This window comes from Papio anubis, unplaced genomic scaffold (genome assembly GCF_008728515.1).
Source record: "Papio anubis isolate 15944 unplaced genomic scaffold, Panubis1.0 scaffold117, whole genome shotgun sequence".
NCBI lineage: Eukaryota > Metazoa > Chordata > Mammalia > Primates > Cercopithecidae > Papio > Papio anubis.
Window position 1 is genome coordinate 144385 of NW_022160848.1, and position 21606 is coordinate 165990.

At 37.3% G+C, this 21606-nt stretch overlaps 1 protein-coding gene across 8 annotated transcripts in view; it reads right to left on the reverse strand.

The window, feature by feature from the left end:
• Positions 1 to 2675: 2675 nt before the first annotated feature.
• LOC101025632 (E3 ubiquitin-protein ligase Arkadia) overlaps positions 2676 to 21606 on the reverse strand; it is an 80710-nt gene continuing 61779 nt past the window's right edge. For 3 of the 8 annotated variants that reach the window (XM_031661251.1, XM_021940613.2, XM_031661250.1), the window contains exons 8-14: positions 17705 to 18053; positions 14726 to 14878; positions 13187 to 13313; positions 9369 to 9461; positions 7980 to 8075; positions 6519 to 6646; positions 2676 to 4322 (exon numbers count right to left, since the gene is read on the reverse strand). In XM_031661251.1, coding sequence (XP_031517111.1) covers positions 4205 to 4322; positions 6519 to 6646; positions 7980 to 8075; positions 9369 to 9461; positions 13187 to 13313; positions 14726 to 14878; positions 17705 to 18053 — 1064 coding nt within the window. In that variant the 3' untranslated portion in view covers positions 2676 to 4204. The remainder of the gene's footprint in view (positions 4323 to 6518; positions 6647 to 7979; positions 8076 to 9368; positions 9462 to 13186; positions 13314 to 14725; positions 14879 to 17704; positions 18054 to 21606) is intronic. The other 5 variants (XM_031661256.1, XM_031661255.1, XM_031661254.1 and 2 more) reach the window with 3 other exon arrangements.

Consider the following 21606-nt stretch of genomic DNA (forward strand, 5'->3'; position numbering starts at 1 on the left):
TCCTGTAGCAAAGAAGTGAACTCTCTCAGTAGCCACTGAGGAACTGAGGCTGCCTGTCAACAGCCTGCAGACTCAGCAATCTTAGAAATGGATTGTCCAGACCCAGTGATGCCTTCAGATGACTGTAACCCAACAGTGTGCAGAAGGGTGGATTTTAAAAAGGTTAAAAAAAAAAAAAAAAAAAAAGCAACCAGGTGCAGTGGCTCACACCTGTACTCCCAGCACTTTGGCAGGCCGAGGTGGGCGGATCATCTGAGATCAGGAGTTCTAGACCAGCCTGGCCAACATGGTGAAACACCATCTCTATTAAAAATACAAAAAGTAGCTAGGTGAGGTGGCGTGTACCAGTAATCTCAGTGAGCTGAGATCGCGTCACTGCACTCCAGTCTGGGTGACAGGGTGAGACTGTCTCAAAAAATATATATATATATATATATGACTGCAGCCCCAACAGTCACCTTGACCTTGATTATAACTTCATGAGAGACCCAGAAGTAGAAATGCAAAACTAGGCTGTTCCTGAGTGCCTGATCCACAGAAACTGAGATGTTTGATGTGTAAACCACTAAGTTTTGGGGTTACAAAGTGAAAACTATTGCATAACAACAGATAAAGCTTTGGGGAGAGACTAGTTTTTTGAGAGACGGAGTCTTGCTCTGTCACCAAAACTGAGTGCAATGGTGCAATCTCAGCTCACTGCAACCTCTGCCTCCCAGATTGAAGCAATTCTCCTGCCTCAGCTTTCCAAGTAACTGGGACTACAGGCATGCACCATCATGCCCAGCTAATTTTGGTATTTTTTTTAGTAGAAATGGGGTTTGGCCAGGCTAGGCTCAAACTCCTATCCTTGAGTGATCCATCTGCCTCACTCTCCCAAAGTGCTGGGATTACAGGTGTGAGTCACCACCCCCAGCATTGTATATAATTCTTAAGATAATATCTATGACTGAGAGAAAATGACATATTCAATATTGTGACACGTGAAGTTTTCAATAAAAAAAATATACATATATACTGGCCGGCCACGGTGATGTGGTGGCACACATCTGTGATCCCAGCTACTCTAGAGGCTGAGGCATGAGAATCACTTGAACTCAGGAGGTGGAGGTTTCAGTGAGCTGAGATCGCACCACTGCACTCCAGTCTAGGCAACAGATGGAGACTTTATCTCAAAAACACCACCAACAAATATACATAACACAGTGTGTGTGTGTGTGTGTATATATATATGTGTGTGTGTGACACACATATACTGCGTTCCCAGAGGTTCTGGAAGTTAGAAACCAGGATGTATTTTCTACAGATTGAAACTATTCCCATTTATGAAACACTAATAACAAAATGTCCTCAAGAGCTTATATTTTAATTTTAGTGATTCAACTAGTTACAAGTAACAGTTTTTTGTTTTTTTGAGATGAGTCTCACTCTGTTGCCCAGGCTAGAGTGCAGTGGCGCCATCTCAGCTCACTGCAAGCTCCGCCTCCCAGGTTCACGCCATTCTCCTGCCTCAGCCTCCAGAGTAGCTGGGACTACAGGCACCCGCCACCACATGACCAGCTAATTTTTTGTATTTTTAGTAGAGACGGGGTTTCACCATGTTAGCTAGGATGGTCTTGATCTCCGGACCTCGTGATCCACCCACCTCAGCCTCCCAAAGTGCTGGGATTACAGGAATGAACAAATAACAGCTTTTAAAACAGAAGTAGTTTTCTCTAAGTTAGCTGTTATGGTTCAAATGCTGAAGTGTGCTAGCAGCTAAAATAAAGTCACCGGAGTAAGAAAAAGGTTTCAAATTATCAGTTTATCACTTGCATGTTAAAAACAATAAAAATAAAGACTTGCTGACAAAAGAATTTTAGTTTTTATGTATTTGGACAGCTATCACTGAAATGTCCATTTTGACATATAAGATGCAGCAAGATATGGAAGACACCAAAACAAAGCACAAAAAGTCAAAATGTTCAAAGTCATTTTCTTCCTTACTTTCTTCATTACTTATCACATTTTCCGGTAACTAATGGCAGTAGCTTAATAAGCTCCTATATTAACAATTCAGGTTTATGTCACACTTTTATTAAATAAATTTCAAAGTAACGAAGCTTTGCCTACATTAAAAAAATCAGTAGCAATTATAAAACAAGTCAACAGGTAGTCGTGCATGTAAATCTGATGTAATATTCAAAAAATAGAGAAATCCACCTGTGCTTTACTTGTATTCGGGGGAACATCAAGAGGACTCCATGACATACAGTTCTCCCATCTTACACTTCTTCAATCCCTTGGCACAGACCCGGGGTATTCCAGTGGCAAAGTACTACATCCATTACAGGCTACTTACTTAAAGGAAGACAGGCTACTTGCTCTTTTCCCCAGTAAGATGGCAGCCAAAGGTCACTCAGTCCTTCACTCTCCCCTGACCTTCTATAACCTCGGTTTAATCGTAAGGTATGCTCTTTAAATCCATCGTCCACCTACACACATACTATGTTGAAGCATGTTAACGACAACTATGACAGTGTAACATTTACTAATATGAAGAAAAGGGCAAGTAGTCATAACTGAACGAACATAAATGTCAAATTATGCAAATGTCAATTTGAGTGAGATCACTATTTTTGAATTCCAAGGTGTTTAATGTAAACTGTTTTTATAAAAACTAATTATGAAACACAAAGACAATAGAAATATAAGTTATTTATTAATCAATCCACTTACAAAGCAGGTGGCTTAATGCAAGCTTATTGACATCTTCACATATGATCCATGGGAACATGTCCTCCACATACAGACAGTGATTACTGACTGGATGCATTTGCAATCTGGGGCATATTAAGCATATTTAAACAAATAAAATTAGGCTATCCTGTATATGAAAGTATCTTGATAATAATATGCATCCTGAAGTAGATTAAAACTTCCTCCAAAGGAGAAATGTTAGTATGTTAACTTAACTTTATATTCTATATTATGCAGTAAATCTTAACTATAGAAATTAAAAATTTTAAATCAGTGATCGACTCTTGGTAATGTATGAAGTGGGAGTATATAACCATAGCAACAGTAGGTTGACAGTATAATTTGTGCCTCACAGTATCTGCAGATTTACTGTTTTCAAGTTTAGAGAGAAATAAAACAAGAGACATGTAGATTCAGCTGACTTTATTTATCTTTAAACTAATAAAAATCCCTTAAAAGTGATCCTGGGACCTTTAGAAGTTCTATGAATGCACAGATACCTGCCAATGACTTAAATTCCAAATCTTGCCTTAATGTGTCTACAAAATCACTGTAAGCAGATATCTTAACTTTTCGTGCTTAGCAGAAGACAACAAATTCTACATGTCTTTTTCAATTTCCCTAAAATTTTGTTAAATCTGCAAGTATGTACAATCTAGCTAATTGAAATTAATATTTAGTGTTCATCAGAGCTGTTTCACAGCAGCAAAAACTGAATCAGGGAAATAAAATTCTAAATGATGTAGGAAAAAGATAAATGCAATCAGAACAGCAGTCTAAATGTATGATATCAATATTCAACTCTTATCTGCACTGTGTTGAAAGGAAAAGGATACACCAAGAAAATTTATACTGATCACTCTGGTGATGTGACTACCACCTGCATCTGATTTAATATGGGTTGTATTCTGTTCCCAGTATTAAGGATGGTATTTAACTCAGAACTCCATATAGTAAATATACAGCAGCCATTTTGTCCTAATTAAGGAATGTCTTAATACACAATATTATCATTTTCTAGAGGATCTTTATACATTAAACTAAAGTACATGATTGATTAAATTAAAGGTTAGTAATGGATAAAAAATTCATAATTATCTAGGCTTGGTACTATGTAAAAAACAAAAAGACCACAAAATTCTACTTACTAAAGCAGCTAATCTTGCCTGCAAGTTTAGGGTCACAAGCCCATAATATGTGCAAAGAAATGCAATACAAGGAACCATGCAAAAATACAGTAAAATGATACAGAAAAATGTCAAATCTAGAAAAAAAAGCTTTTATAAATACATGAAAATCAACTGTATACATAAACTGTAGGTCTAGCATTAGTTGTACCATATAGCAGAGCCAGCACTCTAAGTTCAATGCTTCCAAATCTGCGCAGGTAAGTCATGCCATCTTTGGTTGACTGCAGTACCAGGAAGGATGGGAATGAGAGGGAGGGCAAGAGTTCTGAAACATGGTGTCAACTTTCACTTGGGAGCTGGGCCTCAATGTCCACTCTGCATATGGGGCACTTCTTATTGGTGATCAACCATTGGTCAACACACACTTGGTGGAAAAGGTGCATACATGGAAGACGTCTATTATTGGCAAGAAAACAAAAAGCAAAAATTAATTTTATGATAATTGCACATGGTAAATAAATTATATATGTAATAATTCAATAATGTTTTGAAGTTACTAAGCATCTTTCTCTTCTATAAAAGACACAGATTAAATTAGCACTCTGGGCAATATAATATATAAATGATCAAGATAATTAACTTTCAAAGCTACAGGATATTATATAAAATCTTAAAAATTTTAAGAACACAAATTACACTGGCAATTATTCCAGTTTTGTTTTGGTACAGGAGATGCCAATGCTCTGGAGTTAGTAGTATGTTACCTGTCACATAATATTGCAAATATATTTTTAAATATCAAATCATCACTGCATTTGTAATGCCCTTTAAAAATACATATTATCTCAAATATATATTTATTACCTCATTTAATTCTCTCTCAAAAACATTAGCATTCATGTGGCAAATATACAGTAACCACAATTTCCTCACTAAGAAATGTCTTAGTATAATCTTTATACAGAAACTTAAGTACATAACTGATTAAAAGTGAGTAATATTGTTTTCATGGAATAATTGTTATATACACTTAATACTGTGCTACTGTTTAACAGCTAGGTTAAAAGGAGATGTAATGATTTTAGTTTGTTTACATCATGCCAAATTACCAATCAGAAATTGAGAAATAAAGCCTCCAAGCAAGACAGGGTAACATTAATTCTGAGTGTTAACAGTTGGATAAAAGTTACTGACTTGTGTCCATTTCCACTTCTAGCCACCATTAAAGAGTTTTTATACACTTTTCAGACTTCCTAATATCTTCTTAAAATAGTAGCTTTAAACAGTTTCTCAATTATTCCTTGAACAGTATTGTCAATACTGTAAAAGCATTAAGTTCCAAATTTATAAACCTTCATTAGAAATATCGTGTGCAAATAACCTTGTCATATGGTAGACAATAATTTTTTTCTCAGCCAACTGAAGAGGTATGACAAAATTATCCTTATAAATTAGGGCAATAGTATTACTACATGGTTCTGTTATATATGATATAGAACCTGTTTCATATGGCATTATGTTAACATTAAAAAAAAAAGAACAGGAGGAAAACAATTACTTAAGTGATTATACAAATAAAATGCCTAAAATTAATATTAGGGTTAACATACTAACATTTTCTAAACAACAAAAGTGCAAGAAGGGAATAGTCCTACGAGTTTAGAGGAAATTTTAGGATAAAACCAGTTTATAAAAGACGCTATAGCCAAGTGCCGTGGCTTATGCCTGTAATCCCAGCACTTTGGGAGGCTGAGGCAGGTGGATAGCTTCAGCTCAGGAGGTGGAGGTTGCAATGAGCTGAGATTGCTCCCCTGCACTCCAGCCTGGGCAACAGGAAGAGACCATCTCCCAGAAAAGAAAAAAAAAAAAAAAAGATGCTGTAAAACAAACCGCATAAGGCTAATCTGGATCCTTTCAAGTTTTGAAGAACACATTATAACTTTCTAGGACCTCCAAAACCTCTCAAATTCTCATTTCTGCAAGATTTACAGAAGACAATTTTGACTACAAAATTTCCCTGGCCAAACCTTGTGTGGCCCTAAAATAGGTAGTACATTTCCCACTCCCACATTGGTAACATAGAGACTTTAATCTTTTATTGTTTCACTCACTAGATGAAGCCAGTTCTACCAGTACATAACTGATTAAAGGTGAGTAATATTGTTTTCATGGAATAATTGTTATATGTACTTAATATTGTATACTAAGGGCTCTTATGGAGAGACTGGTAACAGTATATGCCAAGAATAATCTTTATTTGGTTTCCAGTTTACTTTTATCCTTTTTTTCAGAGACAGGGTCTCACTCTATTGCCCAAGCTGGAGTGCAGTGTGGTGTGCTCAAAGCTCAACTGCAGCCTCAAACTCCTAGGCTTGAGTCATCCTCCTGCCTTAGCCTCCTGAGTAGCTGGGACTGCAGGTGCACACCATCACATGCAAATAATTGTACTATTTTTCTTTTTTGTAGAAACAGAGTCTTGTTATGTTGCCCAGGTTGGCCTCGAACTCCTGGTCTCAACAGAGCCTCTGGCCTTGGCCTCAAAAAGTGCTGGGATTACAGGTGTGAGCCATCATGCCTGGTGTAATTTACTTTTCAAATAAAATCCCATGTACAGTTTTGACAATGGATTTTAGATAATTAATTTCTAGTTACCTCACATCTTCACCTTCCTCTAAAATAGACAAACAGATAGTACATTTTTCCTCTGTGTCTTCCTCAGTCCCTTCTTCCCCATCTTGTTTGCAGTGCAGTTTCCTCTGTGAGAACCAATCAGTTGTTACCTTATTAGTAGAGATGACATTATTGAACAACTGAGTAAAGTCTGTGTTTATTTGAAAAACAAAACAAAACAAAACAAAACCACATATTCGCCCGCACTTTTTTCCCAGGTAAGACTGTCATAAATAAATGGATGAATTAAGTGACTATCATCAATTAAGTATATTTTTAAGACCCTCTAATAATTGGGATCAAAAGCAAAATTTAACAGAAACTCATTCACTTGAAAGCTATTACTTTTAATCACAATGAGAATGATAAACAAAATAAACTCTTTTTATCCTACCATGAGCATAGATAAGTTTTATTTTACTAGTGAATGTTTCAAATAACATCCATTTAAATTAACATTAGTTACAGTACTTAGCTTGGACAGTTGAAGACTTGAATGTACTGGTAATACCTCAATACTCTTTGAAAATAGATGAAAAATACAAAGAATAGTAATTCTCACACTTTATGATTATTCTCTACATAGTATAAAAGAGTCTCCAACCCCTGGGCTGCAAACCAGTACCCGGGTGCACAGCAGGAGGTGAGTGGCAGGTGAGCAAGCATCACTGCAGGAGCTCTGCATCCTGTCAGATCAGCGGCAGCATTAGATGCTCTTACAACCTGTTGTAAACTGCGCATGTGAGGGATATAGGTTGCGTGCTCTTTAGGAGAATCTAATGCCTGATGATCTGAGGTGGAATAGTTTCATTCTGAAACTATCCCCTCTGCCACCTATCCACGAAAAATTGTCTTCCATGGAAACTGGTCCCTGGTGCCAAAAAGGTTGGGGACTGTTGGTATTCAGCACTGTTTGCTTTAAGACACGTATTTAACACGTCTACTCTGTAACAATGCTATACAAGCAACTGAGGGTAGAGTAGAAGAAATACACATCAATAAAATGTCCATCAAAATAAACTGCTAGTTAAAAAAATTACAGTACTGCCAAATGATGGAATTCTGTATAAGCTATTAAAAATAATAAGGATGATCAGATGGCATGAAAGGCAATCTGCAAACTATGTGGTTCCCATCTCCTTTTTTTTTTTTAAGTAGACAAAAAATATATATACATATGTACCTTATTAGAAAATGCTATAAAGTATCTGGAAGAATATCTAAATCCTTAACTATGATTTCACTTCTGGGAAGAAGGACTAGGGTCTGCAGAGTAAGAAACTGCAGAGTATATATTTTTTATACTTTCCAAAATTTTTAAACAATATGTATGTATTACTTCAATAAAAATGTCATTGCTAGAATCCACAAATTCAAAGAAGGCATATATCACATTTATGCATTTCAGTAACACTCTAGAAGCTTCATTGAATAAATTCTTACCTTCTTATATTTATGTGGATATGTACATCTTTCAATTGTCCCCTGGGATGCTCCACGATTGACATTTCCTAATCTTTCTTCCAAATGAATCAGTTCCTGAAAGTGAAGAATAGTGAGTGGTAAAAGCCAAGATGATTATTTCTTGAACAGTATTGTCAACATTGTAAGAGAAATAAATTTCCATACTTAGAAACTTGCAATATTAATACAGTGTTCAAAAAAACTTACATATGACAACTGGTTATTTATATACTTATATTTAAGTATATATATAAAAGTTTATATGTTGTCCAGGCTGGTCTCAAACTCCTGGCTTCAAGTGATCCTCCCACATCGGCCTCCCAAAGTGCTGAGATTGCAGGTGTGAGCCACCATGCCTGGCTTAATGTTTCTCATACACAGTAAGGCAAATGGTTGTTTATAATGTTTTCCTCAGCCAACTGAAATGGTACAGCAAAAGTTATCTTTATAAATTACAACAATGTTACCACATGGTACTACATGAGTCAGTATGTATGTATGCATGGAGAAGATGAAATCATTCTAGTAAATTAAGGAACCAAATCAACAATAGTTCTAAGTCACACTGACTCCAACTTCCAAACTGACATTAAAAAAACACAACAGGGGCCAGGTGCAGTGGCTTGCACCTGTAATCCCAGTACTTTGGGAGGCCAAGGTGGGTGGATCACTTGCGGTCAGGAGTTCAAGAGCAGCCTGGCCAACATGGCGAAACCCTGTCTCTACTAAAAATACACAAATTAGCCAGCTGTGGTGGCGGGCGCCTGTAATCCCAGCTACTCAGGAGGCTGAGGCAGGAGAATTGCCTGAACCCAGAAGGCAGAGGTTAGAGTGAGCTGAGATTGCGCAACTGCACTTCAGTCTGGGTGACAGAGCAAGACTCCGTCTAAAAAAAAAACCAAACAAACAACAAACAAAAAAACCCACAACCAAACTTTAAATCACATTTGAATGATTTGTTCTTCCTGAAAATTCAAACAAGACATTTAGCTACAAAGGGAATTACTTAGGTTTTTTTTTCTCTACCAATTTCTCTAAAAATTTAGCTGAGTCAAAAACATTAGGTTCCCTATCACATTTAATGGTATAGTTATTTATCTGACATTTATATTAATACATTTTTATATTCCTCTATATTATTTTCATTGACTCATCTTTAAATACTTGGGTAACTTTTGACCCTAAGATTAATATTACTTACAAATATTTCTGTAACTCCCAGAAGCAACATCAGAAAATCACGTATTTTACTGCCTTGTGATTCCCAGTCACTGTAGCAGTCCTACACAATTGTGTATAATAGTGTATATATCCTCTCTCTGCATTAAAGATACTACAACAAACATATTCACTTATTTTATTACATACCTCAAAATTGCCCCTGAAAGGACCTCTGAATGATGTTCCATCCAATCCTGATGAAATGTAACGGATATGAGGATAACCTGCCATATCAGGAACCTATTTCAACAGAAGAGATAGGCTAAATCAATTAAGAATAGACTTGTGATTTACTGTTAACATTGAATAATTCAAGACCTTCAATGTTTTCAATTCAACTGCTCATAAAATTCAACTTCAATAAGAATACATAACTCCAACTAAGCATTCTGTAACAGGTTTATAACCTTAAAGTATAACCTAACTCTCCAAAATGCCCAAACTTAAGCCTGATGCTCTTAGTAGCTCAAACTTGAAAAGAGTAAAATTGTCTTAAGATCCTGTCAATTTCAGAGAGCTTTTTTAAAACAACAACAAAAAATGTACACAATTTTCCAACAAAATTTCACTTCAAGATAAGTTTTTTACTTCACTTCTGTTAAGCTTCCTAACAGCCAAAGTACCCTATGCCTTTTTTGCTTGATTGTATTAGGGAAAGTTTTAACACTGTTTTCTAATTTTTTGTTAGGTATAGTCAATCTTCATTATTTATGGATTATGTATGTGTCAACTGACCCACAGGCTAAAATTTACTTGTAACCCCATGATCAATACTTGCGCTTTCAGAGTCATTTGTGGATATGCCCGGAGGCAAAAAATTGGAGTTGCCCAACATGCAACTCTGTTCTCAGCTGAGGTAGAACAGGGCTCTGCTGTATTTGAGCTCCTACTATAAACCAGTGTCTTGTTTGCAGTCTGTTTAGTGCCATGTTTTTCAGTTTTGTACATTTTGTTGGTAACTGTGTTGCTTAAAATGGCACCCAAGCATAAAGCTGAAGTGCTGTCTAGTGTTCCTAAGCAAAGAAGGCTGTGATACACCTTATGGAGAGAATACGTTTCATTCAGGTATGAGTTACAGTGTTGTTGGCTATAAGTTCAATGTTAACGATTCTACAATATTTTTTAAAGTTGTCTTTAAGCAGAAACAGGCATAAAAAAAGGTTATACACTGATTAGTTGTAACAGAGGCTTGCAAGGGTCCCATATTTGCTAACTCAGTGTTTGCAGTAACTGTATAGATCATAACTGCCATGCATATTGAGAGTATCAGGAAAGGGCAATTCTGAGATACAGCACCATTCTTCCATCTTTAAAAATAAATCTCCAACACTACTTTTTAATTAGCCTACAATGAATCACAACATACTTTAAGCAGAATTTATAGCTTTAACAGACACTTCGTAAGTGGAAAACAATTTAAAATAAGTAAGCAATAACTTTTAACCTTCAATAGTGTATTACTTAAATTATTTACAACTTCTCTTATAACCAAGATTATTACTACTCAGCATATAACCCAACCTCCTAAACATCTCCAAAGAAATCAGAAAGGAAATCCTGCATCCCAAATTATCTAAATCTTCACTTACCCTGAAAAGCCTCTCCTCCCTAGTCTCGTTCCTCCAGCCTTTATGGATAAGCTTTTCTCCTATTCAACCTCAATCCTCACCACCTGCTCCTGCCTTCACCTGTTCACCCTGGGTCATGCTTACTTAACTACTCCCCACCAAGCCTCCCTTCAATATCGTCAAACAATTCCTCTTTAATGGTTTTCTGTCTTAAACCTAAAAATACCTTAAGTTTCTCCAAACCTAAATTCTCTACTAATCCTGGAATTATTGCCAACCAAACAGGGCTTTCCTTCACTTTCCCTTCACAGCCAAGCTTATAAAGCAAGAAGTCTATATTCACTGTCTCCATGTTTTCACTTCCTTACCGTCCGTAACCTAAGTGGTGCCCCATCTACATCACTCACCATTACTGAACCATTCTGACACAAAAGACCAATAACCATTCTAATGCCAAATGCATGAAGACAATGAGGATGGAGACCTTTATAATGATCCACTTTCACTTAATGAAGAGTAAATGTATTTTCCCCTCCTTATAATTTTCTTAACATTTTTTCTCTACTTTATTGTAAACTATCACTATCTATTGTAGATTATCAAGTACGTATAACATACAAAATATGTGTGGATCAACTGTTTATTTTAGCAGTAAGGCTTCCGATCAACAATAGACTATTAGCAGTTAAGGAGGAACTCAAAAGTTATACTCTGATTTTCAACTGTGAGGAGGGTCAGCACCCCAACCTCCACATTGTTCAAGGTACTTTACTTTAGGATATTTCAAGGGTACTGTACTTTCTGATATTATTTTAACTTTGTTTCTCAACTTTTCAAGCCAGTTCTCAGAATCCTTTGTGCGAGGCATAGTATTATCATTTAAATACAGTATTGTCCTTCTCTAAGGTTTTTTCACCCTCTTGTCACTCTGCACATTTTTCCTGAAAACCTAATCCTCTTCCATGGATTCATTACCTCCATATACTGAGAGATCAAAACATATCTTTAACCCAAATATCTTTGGAAATCCAGACCATAAGCTTAACTTCCTATTGGACATTCAACTTTGATTTAGATTTAGTACATCCAAGACCTAATTCACCTAGCCCCTTCACCCAAACCCTGAATATCTCTCAAATGTGTCTCATCATTTTTACGCCAACTACGATTGCTTTCATTCAGGCATTCATCAATATTTACCTCTTCTACTATAATGTCCTACCTGGTTTCCCACATTTAAATCTATTTTTCCACATAACTGAGGAGGTGATCTAACTATAATCTGATTAAATGACTCTAAAATCATAAATCTGATCAGGACATTTCCCCTTCAATGGTTTCTAAGTTCCAATTTCTTGGTAGAACAGTTTTATTTCTCACTGCTGCCTGACCTCACTCCTAAAATGAGAAACACCAGCTTACTTGGAGTTCCCAGTGCTTGTGCTATTTGCTACAACTTTACATGCTGTAACCTCTGCAAGAGCACCATTCCAAAATCCAGTCTGCTTAGAAGTCACATGTACCAGAAAGCTTCTCTGAAAGCTTCCCTGCAGTGCCTCTACCCACAACAACACAAGACTATTCCCTTTTCTGTACCACTTATATAACAAGTATGTAATACAAATAGCAAACGCAATATATGTTTTGTTGAACTTGTTCTTTAGCACTTACTTTACAAAATCTGAACCTGCTTAAATCAGATGTAAAGAATTAGTATAATCTTTCTGCAGATTAGAAAATCAGGCTGGGTGCCCTGGCTCAAGCCTGTAATCCCAGCACTTTGGGAGGCCGTGGTGGGCAGATGACTTGAGGTCAGGAGTTTGAGACCAGCCTGGCCAAATGGTGAAACCCCATCTCTATTAAAAATACAAAAATTAGCCAGGCATACTGGCATGTGCCTGTAATCCCAGCTACTTGGGAGGCTGAGGCAGGACAATCACTTGAACCCAGGAGGTGGAGGTTGCAGTGAGCTGAGATCATACTACTGTACTCCAGCCTAGGTGACAGATTGAGACTCTGATGAAAAAAAAAAAAAAAAAAAAAAAAGAAGAGAGAAAAAAGAAACGTATGACTGCATCAGAATGGATCTATTACCACTTATGGCAAAATAACTGAAGCACAGTATTCTCCTGACAGTGGATTAAGAGTGCCTTGGTATACAAAAAAAATCCTACACTTTTCTCTCATTTTGTACATTAAGAGTACATTTTATGATGCAAATTATACACACAGATTTTAATACATCTAATACCTTTTTATAGCACAATTTTTAGCTAACAAGATTACTCTCAAATTCTATTAAAACACCTCTAACTAATATAGTAAAATATTTCCAATAAAATATTTAGAAAATGAACTTTTAGAACATGTCAAAATTTTGAAAATTTTCCATTTTACCATTAAAGGAAGAGCTCCTAATTGTAAGTGATGAAGTCGAGGAGGTGCGTGATAATGGGCCAAATGAGGATGCAATGCACCAGGTGTATAAGTAGCTGCAGTCACTCCAGCTTCAATTCCCAGTTCCCTGACAAAAGGATGAGAACAGTTTAATCCTCCTTAGGGTTTCTTTTTTTATCAACAGACATGGGAAGTTATGTTTACACTTAAAAAAGTAATCTAAGGTTTCTTAACTTACAAAGCTGAGGAAAGATAAGTTAGCCCAAAATATTTAACTAATAATTTCAAATTTATTTTAGAACTGAAAACTCAAAAAACTTAAATTTTGTGGTAATGAGGAGCAAAGCATTTGTACTTGGTTTCACATCTTACAAAGGAAGGAAACATATGGCTACAAAGGTCCCTTCCAAGTTAAAAGCCTGATTCTACTTGAGGAGCATACAACACAGAATTTACTTTTTTGGTGTATCTGAATGTTACAGATGTTTTCTGGGTTTTTGTTTGTTAGATATCATCTCTTGGTTGTTGACATTAAGGACAATTAGAATAGCAAACTCTTCTACACCTTATAGAAGAAGGGCAAACAAAATTTTAGAAGGGGTAAAACTGTTAAATGCTAAATCTTCATTTATTTATTCTCATTTTATGTTCTGCCTCAAATTCATTGTGGTTCAAGATCTCAATGAATGCCCACACACAATGGATTCAGAAAAAAAATTTAATGAAAATCTGCCCTCATTTATCAAGGAAAGACCACAAAAAATTGGAATGAAGGCTGAATTTCCCTTGTCAATGACAGGTGAGGGTGGTGAAGCAAATCGGAGTACAAAGGTGGGGGTCAGATAAAGAAGATGTGAAAAGTAGGATCAGTCTAGGGAGTTAACTTTGGTGGTACCCCTGAAAAACAGGAAAAAAGGTCCACTCCTCTTACTTACATGGGAACTCTAAAAAACCTAAACTCACAGGAGAGAGTAGCATGTTGTTTACCAGAGGCTGGGGAGGTGGTGGGGGGGTCGTCGATGAGGAAAGGGGAGATGCTGGTCAATGTGTACAAAGCTTCAGCTAGGAGGTGTAAGTTCTGATATTCTACTGTACAGCATGGTGACTACAGTGAAGAATAATGTACCGTACATTTCAAAACTGCAACAAGAGAAGATTTTAAATCTTCTCACCATAAAGAAATGATCAATATTTGAGGTGATAAATATGCCATTAGCCTGATTTGATCACTCCACAATGTATACATGTATTGAAATATTATGTTGTACCTCCAAAATATATACAATTATTATTTGTCAATACACATAAAATAACACCTAAAAAAAAATGTTGTACTCCTGCTTGATATGGTTCCCTGCTGCAGCTCCTACTCTTTCCTTGCCAAACCACTATCTGCCCAGAGGCAGTGTCTCACAGTTAAACTGGGGATTAGGTTTCTCCACATCACCCTTCTGCAAAGCAATCAATCACAAGGCATCTCTTCCAATAGTTTTGCCACAAGCTGTGAAGCATTGTTTTGAAATTAAACAAGATACTGACCAGGCAGACCTCTCTGGAGCCTGTCGAGGATGTGAGGACATAGTCTGAGGCACATGAATATGATGCCCATGACCATAGTTTGGGTGCATCCTATGTGGATGGGGTGGGGGGCGTTCATGTGCCCGCCTGGAAACACAGAACACAAAAAGACCACTGGAAATAATTGAATAATTGGTTATTTCTTTTCTTAATGCAGAAAAAACCCCTAGTATTAATACTATAAACATCTACAGTCATAAAATAAATTTTATAACAATACCTTATAAAAATATATAAAATTATTTAATTATTAAGAAATCAAGAAACCATCACCTCCTCCACAAATTCTAATTGTTCATTTATTCCAGTGCTTCCAATTCAAATATCATACAAGGAAAAAGGTAATTTTAACATTATCTTGTACACTTTCTTTACAAGAGATATTTTAAATAGGAGAATAGGAATAGAAATAAAATTTTTAAAAATTAAATACCCCAGGCAAACATTGCAGGCACAAATAAATTATTTTATATAAACATTAAAGCAGGACAAATTGAAACCTTAATTTTGCTTCATTTACTCTAATATTGCAAAGACATTCAACTATTTTAATGGATGAAAGTTTAAGAGAAAAAAATGTTAACCTTATGCATTTTTTTTTTCAAAACACATATAATGAGTGTTAACACACCTAGGAAACTTATATTTAGCTCCAATCATACTTTTTTTTTTTTTTTTTTTTTTTAGAGGAAGTCTAGCTCTGTCACCAGGCTGGAGTGCAGTGGCGATCTGGGCTCACTGCAACCTCTGCCTCCCAGGTTCAAGGGATTCTCCTGCCTCAGCCTCCTGAGTAGCTGGGCCTATAGGCGCGTGCCACCACACCCAGCTAATTTTTCTATTTTTAGTAGAGGTGGGGTTTCACCATGTTGGCCAGGCTGGTCTCATCTCTTGACCTTGTGATCCGCTCACCTCAGCCTCCCAAAGTGCTGGGATTACAGGCGAGAGCCACTGCACCCAACCTCCATTCATACTTTTTATTCTGCATCCCAGTTTACTATAATTTCTCTTCCTAAAGTCAGTTAACAGAAGACACTAAAACCAACTTAGTTTCAGGGATTCACTTTTTGTTTGTTTGTTTATTTATTTATTTATTTAGTTATTTTAAGAGGCAGAATCTTGCTCCCGGATAGCTCAGTGTAACCCTGAACTCCTGGGCTTAAGTGAGCCTCCCACCTCAGCCACCTGAATAGCTAGGATTACAGATGTGTGACACCATGCCCAGCTAAGATTCATTTTTATAGTCTAATTATTTTATATTAGTTTTTAACACATTTGCAGATTTTGCATGTTTATTCTAAACAACATTTTGCCAGTTACTGGAGGATAAGACTCTTAAACTGGCAATTTTCTACATAAAAGGCAGCAACAGCCAGACATTTGGGACATAATCTTAAATGACAGAACTAAAGCAAAAAGTTACACAAGAGCTGGATCATTAATTAGATCAAGAGTTTGGAAAACAGGTTATGTGAAGGATAAAACAGGAAATTTTTTCAGCTCTACAGGCCATACGTTCTCTGTTGTAACTACTCAGTCTTTGTAGTGTGGAAACAGCCACAAACAACAGACACTTTTTCAGTTTGTTTGTAACTGAAAAACTGCAGCTGTTTTCCAATAAAATTTTGTTTACAAAAATCAGTAAGCAGAATTAGACCAATAGAGTTTGCTGCTCTGAATATGAAAATCAGATCCTGAATACTCAAAAGAAAAAAAAAAGTTTCATAAATTTGAAGTACAGTATTTTTCATAAATTTGAAGTACAGTATTTTCACTGTCAGGTTTTGAAAATTCTATTAATACTTTTCTTCCCTCTGGTTAGTAACATTCAAATCTTTGATATCTTTAGATCTTGTTCCTCAGAATCATCAATTTTAACACTGATTTTTACTATGCGATATTGCAGAAACAGACAAAATATTAGTTCGCATCAGACTAGTCTGGATATTTTTAAAAATTGGTTTGCATAAAGAAATTACCCTGGGTCACATGGTAAAACTGGTCAGATTTTACTAAATAATCTGGTATAAACTTGCTTTTTCAACACATAAAATTTAGGAAAAGGCAGGGGAAGATTCTGGTTAGCAAAGAATCAATTTCTTATTGATTTAGTATAAGGATTTAGTATAGTTACTTTTTTGGGGAGAGAGGGAGAGACAGGGTCTTGCTATGTCACCCAGGCTGCAGTGCAGTGGCATGATCATGGGAGGATCATTTAAGCACAGGAGTTCAAGGACACAGTGAACTATGGTCACACCACTGCACTCCAGCCTTGACCCCCTGGGCTCAGGCGATCCTCTCATCTCAGCTTACCGAGTAGCTGAGACCACAGTAGTATGCCACTACGCCCAGCTACTTTCTTTTTTTTGTAGAGACGAGGTCTCCTTATGCCCAAGCTGGTCTCAAACTCCTGGGCTCATGTGATCCTCCTGCCTTGCCCTCCCAAAGTGTTGGAATTACAGGTGTGAGTCACTGCAGCCACCTATCTTTTGTTTTCTATTGTTGTTAAAGGAGACAAGGTCTTGCTCTATCACCTAAGCTAGAGTGCAGTGACACAGTCATAGCTCAGCTTTGACCTCCTGGGCTCAAATTATCCTCCTGCCTCAGCCTCCTGAGCAACTGGGGATTACAGGCATGAGCCTCACCCAACTTATAGTTACAAGTTACATTATTTCTAAAGACTTCGTGGTGTTTTTTTTTTGGTGGTTGTTGTTGTTTGTTTTTTTTAAAAAAGAAAACAACAACAACAAAAAACAGTATTTTACTGTGTTGCCCACATGGACTCAAACTCCTGGGCTCAAGCAACCTTCCTGGCTCAGCCTCCCAAGCAGCTGTGACTACAAGTGCATGCCACCATGCCTAGTTAGATTTCAGAGTTGTAAAGACCAATGGAAGTAGAAGAAAAAGCAAGCTTGACTTTCTTTTTAAAAATGTAAAACATACGTTGGATGCTGCATCATCCTCCTCCTTTGAACTTCCATCCTCTGCATCACTTCATGAGGATGCAGTCGCTGTGCTGGAGGTGCGGTGGCTGGAATATGGTGCGATATTGGCTGGTGTGTAGGAGGAAGATGCTGAGGGATTGGTGCAGCTGTACTGGCTAAGTGAGTTGGTGGTGGGGGTGCCACAGGATGAGATGTTGCATGAGAAGATATTTGAGAATGGAAAGCATGTACGGGATGAGGAATAACATAATCCACTTGAGGTGGAGGCTGAGTCTGAGGAGGGGGATTTCCATGAGAATGCGGGCAGGCAGAAGCTTGATGATGAAGTGGCCTTGTCAAAGAGGCATCTGAAAGAAAAATATTTCAAGTATGTTACACAGGCACCATGCAGTTGAACATATATTGCTATTATACATTCCTATTGTACTTTTAAAGATATTAGTAGATATTTTTATGAATACTTTATCAAGTATTCAAGCAACTGCTCAAGCAACTTGCTCCCTTCTTAGAATAATCTTGGATATCTTATGTCAATATATATTATAATTTAACTTCACTCAGTTTCACAACATTCTATTATATGAATATACCAAAATGTACTGACAAAATCCCCACTGATAAAAAAGAAACCCAAATGCTATGATAAATATCTGTGTATGTGGTCCCTCCTGCACTCACTCTTTCATTTATATACATGTATACACACACACATAGAGATCATTTCTGTAGCATAAATTGCTGTAAGTAGTTGTGGGACAGAAAGAAAAAAATAAATTTAGATGCCAGTTGATAAAATACCCTTTCCAAAAGGTTGCCATAATTAATATTTTCATCAAGAGTACACAGGAAGGGCCGGGCACGGTGGCTCACACCTGTAATCCCAGCATTTTGGGAAGCCAAGGTGGGCAGAATCACCTGAAGCCAGGAGTTCAAGACCAGCCTGGCCAACATGGCGAAGGCCCGTCTCTACTAAAAATACAAAAATTAGCTGAGCGTGGTGATGCACACCTGTAATCCCAGCTACTCAGGAGGCCAAGGCAGGAGAATCGCTTGAACCTAGGAGGTAGAGGTTGCAGTGAGCCGAGAACATGACACTGCACCCCAGCCTGGGCAAAAGAGTGAGATTCTATCTCAAAAAAAATAAAAAAAAAGGAGTACACATGAAGGCCTGATTACCCCCACACTACCACTAAATTTTTTTTTTTGAGATGGAGTTTCACTCTTGTTGCCCAGGCTGGAGTGCAATGGTGCAATCTCGGCTCAGTGCAACCTCCGCCTCCCAGGTTCAAGCGATTCTCCTCAGCCTCCCAAGTAGCTGGAATTATAGGGATGCGCCACCATCCCTATACAAAAATTTTTTTTGTATTTTAGTAGAGATGGGGTTTCTCTATGTTGGTCAGGCTGGTCTCAAACTTCTGACCTCAGGTGATCCGCCCGCCTTGGCCTCCCACAGTGCTGGGATTACAGGCGTGAGCTACTGCGCCCAGCTCACTATCACCAAATTTTTAAAATAAATGCCAATCTGAGAAAAATCTTTTATTTCTTGACCACTTGTATTTCTTCTCAGAATTATCTATTTACATGCTTAGCCTATTGTATTATTCACCTTTTTCTTATTGACTTATAAGTATTCTTTGCATATATGGAAGCTCTGTCATAATAGGGTGTAAACATTTTTCCAAACTGTCTCTCTCTCTCTCCCTACCCCGTGTCATCATCCCTGTGCTACATTAAGATGAAGGAGGCATATTTGTTTCCCAATAAATATGGAAGTAAAGTCCTTAATAAGATGGTTCCTCGCATTTCTTCATTCTACATCTTTATGTTTCAAAGTGACTGTTGAAAAATCCCTCTGAGGAATACACATCTTCCTTACTCTTAGAGATGTGCATCTACTTGACATGTAAAAAAAAAAAAAAAAAAAAAGTTTGTTTCCTTAGATTTCAATCCAAATTTCATTTTATTGGAAGATGTTCCTGGAAGTCTGATATACAGCAACAGCCATTCTCTAGTTTCATTACAGAAGAGTTTTCAATTTTTAATGCTTTTGATTCATTCAGCAAGGGCGGAAGTTAGGTAACCACAACTCAACTATATTTTTAAAGTATGCCTTGTTTGTATGTACTTAAAGGAAACTTTCAACAAATCTAATTTTTAAAAGTTGCAAGACAAATTTTTAAACCAATTCTCGAACAGTTTTCAAATCAATGCTTTACTCTTTGAGAAGGCACAAAGCTCAGTAGCTCTTAATCATAAAAAATGAATACGGCCGGGCGCGGTGGCTCAAGCCTGTAATCCCAGCACTTTGGGAGGCCGAGACGGGCGGATCACGAGGTCAGGAGATCGAGACCATCCTGGCTAATACGGTGAAACCCCGTCTCTACTTAAAAAAAGAAATACAAAAAACTAGCCGGGCGAGGTGGCGGGCGCCTGTAGTCCCAGCTACTCGGGAGGCTGAGGCAGGAGAATGGTGTAAACCCGGGAGGCGGAGCTTGCAGTGAGCTGAGATCCGGCCACTACGCTCCAGCCTGGGGGACAGAGCGAGACTCCGTCTCAAAAAAAAAAAAAATGAATACACTATGTTTATGATTGTTAACTATCCTTTCTCAAATCCACAGCATTTTTTCTAGTTTCAAAGTGTTTTATTTGTGTAATCATTATGCAAGACAATATTCACAAATATTACAAAACAAGAAGTTCTGTTTCAGAATGAGTCCATTTATTTAACTACTCTTAACACATCACTTTAATTCACTGTTTATCTAAACAAAACAGGTTGCTGATCATTTTAAGAATGACATAGTCTACATTCCCAAAAACCCTTTCCCTTCCTCTATTTGTGTTCCCAACAGTTTAAAAAAACAAAGTCTTGATATTGTTTCCTAGACATTCAACATATCACTTGCAGATGTAGTATTATGATTTGTTCCAACATTTACTCACTACATTCCTATAGCTTTACAGTGTAGACCATTTGCTTTGCTTTACAGTGTAGACCATTTGCTTTATGATTAATCATAAGTAGCCTTACCTATACCTCTCTCTCTCTCTCTCTTTTTTTTTTTCTTTTGAGACAGAGACTCGCTCTGTCTCCCAGGCTGGAGTGCAGTGGTGCGATCTCAGCTCACTGCAACCTCTGTCTCCCGAGTTCAAGCAATTCTCTTGCCTCAGTCTCCTGAGTAGACGGGATTACAGGCGCCCGCCACCACGCCCAGCTAATTTTTGTATTTTTAGTAGAGACAGTGTTTCGCCAGGTTGGCCAGAGTGGGTTCGAACTCCTGACCTCTGGTGATTCACCCGCCTTGGCCTCCCCACAAATGCTGGGATTACAGGCGTGAGCAACCGTGCCTGGTCTTTTTTTTTTTTTTTTTTAAGAGACAGGTTCTCACTATGTTGTCCAGATAGGAGTACAAGGATTATTCACAGGTGTGATAACAGCACACTGCAACCTTGAACTCCTGAGCTCAAGCAATCCCCCTGCCTCAGCAGCCTCCCAAGTAGCGGGAAATACATGTTCATACTACCAAACCAGGCCTTACGTATCCTCTCAATACATCTTATTAATAAGATAGCAAAACTTTTAAATAATAGCATTTCAAGTACAGTTCTTTTATCACTTCATCAAGACCATAAACCTTTCAAAAGCAAGGAGAGACATATTCTTATTGCACAAGTATTGTTGCTATACATATAAATGTACTTACGAAACAGCAAACTATTCATTTGGATCCAGGTATCACAATTTATAGCCAATAGAAATTATTCCCATTTTACAAGTGTGAAGAATGTAAGGACAGAGAGACTAAATAACTTATCCAAAGTCATTAAGCTAATTAGTGAAAGCTGGGAGGTCAACTCAAATCTATCCAATTCCAAAGCTAGCGCTCTACTACACCATAC